Source organism: Echinops telfairi, unplaced genomic scaffold (assembly GCF_000313985.2).
Source record: "Echinops telfairi isolate 266 unplaced genomic scaffold, ASM31398v2 ScPeMD7_3533;HRSCAF=4204_0, whole genome shotgun sequence".
Classification (NCBI taxonomy): Eukaryota; Metazoa; Chordata; class Mammalia; order Afrosoricida; family Tenrecidae; genus Echinops; species Echinops telfairi.
Genome location: NW_022107431.1, coordinates 92,083,602 through 92,090,987, shown reverse-complemented (window position 1 = coordinate 92,090,987; position 7,386 = coordinate 92,083,602). Strand labels below are relative to the sequence as shown.

The window sequence follows — 7,386 nt, the reverse complement described above, 5'->3', positions numbered from 1 at the left end:
ATTAGTTAAAAAAACAAAAGGAAAAAAACCCTGTTGACCTTGAATTCATTCTGATTCATAAAACCTAATAGGAAAGGACAGAGTGGAAACACCCCAGAAAGTTTCCACAGCTGTCAGTCTCTGTGGAAGCAGATTGCTAACAGCTGGGGGGTTTGCACCTTTCAGTTAGCAGCCTCCCTGACCACTTGCCACCAGAGCTCCTTTTCCATCAGTTATCACTGTAAAAATGATGAGATTTACAGTAGTAGGCACAATAGTTTTTAAAGAAAATTTTGAGAAAAATTAAGATAAAAACCACAAGTAAAACACAAATGAAACCAAATTGTGTTGTGTAATGTTTATTCTAATTTACATTCAGATTCATCTATAAATTATTAAATTGTTAAGGTAGTTCCCTTAATGTAAAGCATTTTATGAATCATTATAAAAGAATCGAACTTTTGAAAATTGTGAAAGTTTTCAAGATCTCCATTATGGAGTTAGAAATGTCAGTGATTACTGGTCAACTTTGGTCTGTATTTTCTGAGCCTCTTTAGGCCAGGAATAGCAATCAGGTAGAATCTGGTCATAATTAGTATTGTACATTTGAGAGCAGACAAATGCTTTCTTGTTTGGGGGTTCAGGATAAACTGTGGCTGTCTTTTCCTCGTATGCATCTCTCACAATCTAAAAGTAAGAAAATAGAATGAATTACTTTACTACTAAATATAGGTGGTGATGAGGACAAGGGGGGAACACTTTTGTCATTTATTTAACAATTACTTTGTTGTTCATATCTTACTGGTTTCCAAAAATTATGTTATAGTAAAAGTACACCTATATAGGAGGATATAAAATGAAAACGCAATCATAAATCATTGAGCAAGAGTAGGTTACTGGCAACTAAGTGAAGTGTGAACAATTTAGATAAATTTAAGTGTGATCACAGCAGGTATCCTCAGATAATCAATTTTGGAAATGCAATAATTAACTGGAACTAAAGACCTGAAAATTCTATCAGACTTGAACCTCATGAATTTTCAAGAAGCCTTCTTCTGACAGCACAAAACCTCTATATTTATGGCAGGGCCTTTTAATCCTGTCCACCTAATTTACGTGGACACCATCGTCAAGCTTTACTGGTCCTGGCCTGGCCAACATCGTTGACTCTCTTGTCTCCATATCTTTGTGTTATATTCACAGCTCTGGTCCCCAATCCGGGGACCTGTCATTGCTGGCTTCCTCCTTTCCTGGCTGCCCACCACAGAGCCAAGCTCTGGGTTTACTGTAATATCATACTTTTCCTAACCTGATTTGGTGCCACTGAAGTAACTTCTTCTCATCATTCCCAAAAGGCAATTCCAAATGTTCTCCTGTTTTTAACTCTCAATTTGATGCTTCCCTATTGAGAATATTCTAACTAGGAAGGAACCATCTAAATTCACCCATCCAAACTGGCTCCTCTACGTCTTCATGCATGCTCTTTTCCCTACTTTCTCAAACAAACAAACAAACAGATTCTCCACTTTGTCAAAATTAATCATTCCATATATGCTAGAAAAATAACTGAGGATATAGTTGCATGACAGACTTACCTAAATAAATTTAATTTAGAAAAATCTCAGAATGATTAAGTATCTCTTCTCAATGTAAGATTATGCATTTATGAAAAATTATAAAGACTATACAGTCTCATGATTAAATCTTTGTGAAAAGATCAGGAAACAAAAGTATGAGTATATCATGATTTTGACGATGTTATAAAAGCAAGTAAGCTTATGAAAAGAGATTGGAAGCATAGACACTAAAATGATGATAGTACTTATGCTATCAGCGATGGTCATGAGAGCAATTTCAGTAGTGCAAGAAGTCGGGAGTTGGGGAAGCAAGAAAAATATAAGGCACTCAGAGTTTGGCATTGGCACATAATAATTAGCAAGCACATTATCTAACCTTTTTAGAAGGATTATTTGTATATTGAAACACCCAAATTCCTATCAATAAGACTGAATTCAAAATGATGTTTAAATAAACTCACTAATAGTTTGAACATCAATTTTTAACTCAGAATGATTTTTCAGCCCAGGGGACAGATATTTGGCAATGCCATTCATTATTCTACTTCCCAGGATTATCCATCATGACTTAAGTCACGTAAAATATCAGGAGCTATACATGGAGATAATGGAAAAAAGATAATAAGGTGGTGGTTGAAGGCCTAAATAGCACTCTACCACATCTGCAAGCACTTTGGTGAAAACTACAAGGGTGACATGGAAAAGCATAACTAAAACAGTTGAAATGGGAAACCTCATGGAAAGGAATCCCCAGTGAACTATTCCGTAATTCACGAAGGAAAAGGGAAAGAAATAATTCATTCCAATTTTTCCAACTTCCCTAATAGTCCAGCCTGGGTCTTAGGCACTACTATGGCACCATGCCTCACTTCTCTGACTTCTCATGCAGTCCGTTGATCTTCTAGGTGTACTTTTCAAAGACAATGATTTGTGGTTTTTAAAAAAACAGTTAAGGAAACAAAAATAATGGTCTTACCTTTTCTGCAATTTTCAGAGAAACCTCCCTAATGGTGTTCAAAGGAGGATAAAGCCGGCCCTCTTCCAAGTGTTTTTCTGACACTTGCTGAGCTATAACCTTAAGCAAACCAAAGAGAGAGAGAGAGAGGGAGGGGGAGAGAGAGAGAAACAAGCATTTACATTTCAAATAATATAACATGGTATTAAGGAGGAATGAAGAGTCTATTACAATAAATGGTTATATATAATATATAAACTCAAATTGCTCCATGCATCTAATTTTGTCTCCTCATATTGTTTATTGTAGAAAAAGGCCGAGAGAGGCTAGGAAACTGGTGGAACCATGTAATTTCCAAGAAAGCTGGGATTAGGTTCCAGGTTTCCTCCTGACTCTAGTTCCTTTTCTACTATTTCAAGGAAGGCTGGACGATTTCCATTTTGACAAATGAAGGAAGGATGAAAGAGGAAGGTAGAAAAGGTCCGTGAGAGGAGAGGGGAGAAGGGTCGAGGGAGATCCTGCTACTGCGCTAGCTCACGTGCTCTTGCACAGGAAGTTGTGCCTGTGAGTCAGCCCCATACCTTGGTTACCGCATTCACAAGTGAATGAGATGCTGTCCAGTTCTGCAATATACCACAAGTGGCTGCACACTGGACTACTGTAAACCGTAAGGCTTTCCGTGGTTGATTTTTAGAAGTAGATAACTAGACATGTTTTTCTAATTTAGCTTAGTCTGAAGTTCAGCATCATAATAGCAACAAAATCCCAAATTCAACCCTAGAGGACAGAGTAAAATTTCCCCGTATGATTTCCAAGGCTGTGATATTTACAGAAGCACCTTTCTTCCACAAAGCAGCTGGTGGGCTTGAATTGCTGTCCTTTCGGTTATTGGCCAAGTGTTTTAATCTCTGCAGTATTGGTTTTCCTGTTCAACATCAAAGTAACCCAAGTTCCCACTAAAAGACTGGTATTGGATGTGCATGAGGGCCAGCCGTGGAGAACTGAAACCAGGTCTCCTATGTAGAAGTGGAAATTCTATTCTGAAACCTCCAGTGCCTTCAGGCACAAGAACTAGAGTAATTTCAGAGTCATGTTGATTCTAAACAGAGTTTGTTTCTAAATCAAACAAGATTAAATGATTTCTGAGCCCTCTTAAGGCATGGGTTGGACACTGAATAAGGAAAACCAAAGGAGACTCGATGCCTTTGAATGATGGTGCTGACAAAGAATACTGGATTGCCAAAAGAACGAACAAATCTATCTTGGAAGGATGCTCTTTAGAAGCAAGGATGGTGAGACTTCATCTTACATGTACGTTGGACATGTTTTCAGGAGAGACCAGTCCCCAGAAAAAGATATCATGCAGAGGGGCAGCAAAAAATGAGGAAGATTCTTGACAAGATGGATTGACACAATGGGCTTAAAATTAAGAACCATTGTGAGGAAGGTGCAGGACCAAGTAGTGTTTCCTTCTGTTGTACATAGGGTCACTATGAGTAAGAACCATCTCGATGGCACGCAGCAACTAACATCCAGGCATAGCACGAGGGATGATCATTGAGCTGCTAACCTGCAAGGTCAGTGGTTCAAACCCACCAGCCACTAGAGAAAAATCAGACGGTCAGTTCCATAAAGATTTAATCTCAGAAACCCTAGAGTCACTATGCATTAAATTGGACCCGATGACATTAAGTTTTGTTTTGCTTTGTTGGTTGTTTACTAGGATATATAGGTGTAATCAGCTTCCTTGAAGTTCTCTTATGCAATGTGAATTATTTAATATGTCTCTTCGAGTTAAATATAGGACACTCAACAGGTATAACACTACAGAGAGAATGAAAAGCAGTTCCTTCCTTGAGAGATAATTTAGGAAGTTAACAGAAAAATTAAAAAATAAAAGAGAAGACAGTCCAGGTTAAAGGTGAAATAAATGTGACTATTAAGAAATCCAGAGGTTTCATAGGGAGGCTTATGTCTGGAATTGTAGGAAGGCCAGAGCGTCATCAACCAGGAGGGTGAACATTCAAGGCAGAAGACAGGGTGAAACCACAGGCAAAGATTAGAGAGTAGCAGGCCAGAGCGTTGTAATTTTGGGGAGATGAGTGAAATGATCAGAGTAGGTACAATGCCAGCTAAATAAAGAAATCTGGTTTAAATCCCATGGATTATTGATTTTTCACTAAAGATATTTACTTAGATAGTGGTTGGAAGGAAGAAGGGAAATAAATAAATAGTATAACTGCTATTTGATTAAAAATTACATATTATAAAAAATAAAATGTTTGCACAAGTTACTTGACCTTTTCTAAGCATCACTTTTGTCACTGGTAATACTTTGTGATTTAGAGTTTAATGAAATAATGCTACCAAATAATTAACTACAATGTCTGACAAGGTGGGTGTTCAATATGAGTTGGAATCGAGCTTGGTCTTGTGAACCTTGGTGGTGTACTTGGCCTGGTAACCAAAAGCTCAGCAGTTAGAAACCACCTGCTACTCCAAAAGAGAAAGATGAGGCTTTCTATTCCCTTAACTAGTCTTAGAAACACGCAGGGGCACACTAATCTGTCTTACAGGGTTGCTTTAAGTCAGAATTGACAGAATGGCAGTGAGTTTGTTGTTGCTGTTGTTTTAACTTAGTAAAAGAACAAGTAGGTAGCCAATATGGTGAAATGGAAGTAAAATAATTTTGAGGGTCATATATAGCTCTACAATGTAGCTAGCTTGCTAGTTTTCTGATTTGGGGTAAAGTTATACAACCAATCATCTTGAATGTTTTTCAACTGTAAAAATGTAGTAGTTGTGAAGATTATATGAGATAATACATGCATTGCAACTATAACCATGTTTGACACATCGCTGGCAGTTAGTTATCATTTCTTTTTCTCTAAAATGCCACACAAATGTGATCACAGAGATTCGATTTAGTTGAACGGTGTCTGAGTAAAGAAGAATCTATTTGAATCTGTGCTCTCCATGCATGCAAGCCTTGAGAGCAAGCGAGAAAACACCGAGCAGAGCAGAGTAGCCCGGAAATGAAAGAGACTGATCCTGGTGGAGCAGGAGGAGAGACCACACAAGAGTTATAGTCTCACTCTCATCTACTGACTTAATCACTAAACAATTATTTACTGTCTTGGATAAGCCATAGGTGTGCCTTTCTTTAGTCACATGTCGGTGGTTTCAAATAATCTCTCCATCTATTTAATTTTGACAATGTTATAGCAGCCAAATTTTTGGATATCTGGGGACTTAAGTCAATGAAAGGTTTCTTTCAGATGCTCTCTGCAGTGATCACCTTTAGAAACCTCTGGGCAGGTACCAGGAAGGGGTGAAGTGGGACCGATAAAAGGACACAAAGCAGGTGCTTCAGGAGGATTACTATGAGGAAAGTAGGCTAAGGTGTGCTTCTAAGAAGTGAACAAGGGTGAGAAGTTTTTCTTAGGCTGCTGGGCAGGCAATGCAGGGCCTGGAGGGCTGGCACCCAAGGGAGCAGGGAGTGCCTTCATTAGAAGTTCACGAAGACTTCAGAGTGCTAAAAAGATCAAGAATCTTTTGTTGTGTGCCAAGGAGTCCTTTCTAGCCCATAGTAACCCTAGAGGACAGAGCAAAGCTTCCCCAAAGGGCTTCCTAGATTATCATTTTTAAGGGAATCAATTGCCGGCAGGTTCTCCGAGAGAGATACTGGGGCTTCAATCTGTGAACCTTTTGATGAGCAGTAGAGCACTTTAACATCACACCACCAGGCACCTTACAAATTCTAGTGATTTAAATATCACATTTTTACATATCATGCACCTACATAAATAGCTCACATATAACTCACATAGTGAACATGAGTGAAATTGGTTGTGCAGTTTGTAAAGAAACATGTTACTGCACATTGTTTGTGCTAAAATGTGGTATGTCCAGAAAGAGACTTTGGGATTGATGCCCTCCATGTGATTTTAGTTCCATAAAAGATATAATTAAAAAAAAAAGACCTAAACTGATTAAAGGGTGTGTAACAAACATCTATATTGCTAGGCATACTTGCTATCAGCTCTTGTATCCTTCGGAAAAATAAAAATAGAAAAAGAAAAGGACTCAAATAATACAACTCAATTATATGCTATTTGTGTAACAGTATACTATTTAAAAAAATTTTTTTTAACAGTATACTATTATCTCAATATGATTTTTTTATGTTTAGTATCAGAAATATTTGGCTTAACAAAATTAACACAGCTTATTATGGGAGAGACAGTGGCTAAAAGCAAGTATAGAGTCTATAGTGATCTAATAGCTACTCAGTTAAAATCTAAGGAAACCATTGAAAGGAAATTTAATTTGATATTTGATATGATGTTTAACTCAATATCAAGGAATTATTTAAACATGTTCCAAAGAACAGATAAACAAAACCGAGTTGCTTTTTTTTCAACTCTGATTAGAAAATATTAGCCTCAGAACATGAATTGGCAAACATTTTCTGCAAAAGGTCTAGCTCATTACTATTTTAGGCTTTTTGGTTCTATGGTCTCTGTAGCAGTTAACTTAATTCTGCTATTGTACTGAAAATACAGACATAGACAATGCGTAAATGAATGTGTATGGTTGTGTCTCAATAAAACTTTATATGCAACTAAACATAAAGATCCAATTCATATTTTTTATTCGAAAACCCATAAAAACTTTCCTTCCTTTCATTGCAGTTGTGATCCGCCCCCGCCATGAGCCTGGACATTTTTACTGGAACAGATGGCCTCAAGTTCCTCCCAACCACCCTAGCAGGTATTAAATGTGGTGTTGCCAGAGAGAAGTATTCATACAGGTCTCCTCAATGTTACTTTTATTTCTTAATTCCAGGAGATTGCTTTACTTTTTTATATCATT

At 37.5% G+C, this 7,386-nt stretch overlaps 1 protein-coding gene across 1 annotated transcript in view; it reads right to left on the bottom strand.

The window, feature by feature from the left end:
• Nucleotides 1–322: 322 nt before the first annotated feature.
• The window catches only part of ME1 (malic enzyme 1), a 178,235-nt gene continuing 171,171 nt past the window's right edge, over nucleotides 323–7,386 (bottom strand). Inside the window, exons 13-14 of the mRNA XM_004696285.3 lie at nucleotides 2,533–2,631; nucleotides 323–666 (exon numbers count right to left, since the gene is read on the bottom strand). Of these exons, the coding sequence (XP_004696342.2) occupies nucleotides 496–666; nucleotides 2,533–2,631 (270 nt within the window). The 3' untranslated portion in view covers nucleotides 323–495. The remainder of the gene's footprint in view (nucleotides 667–2,532; nucleotides 2,632–7,386) is intronic.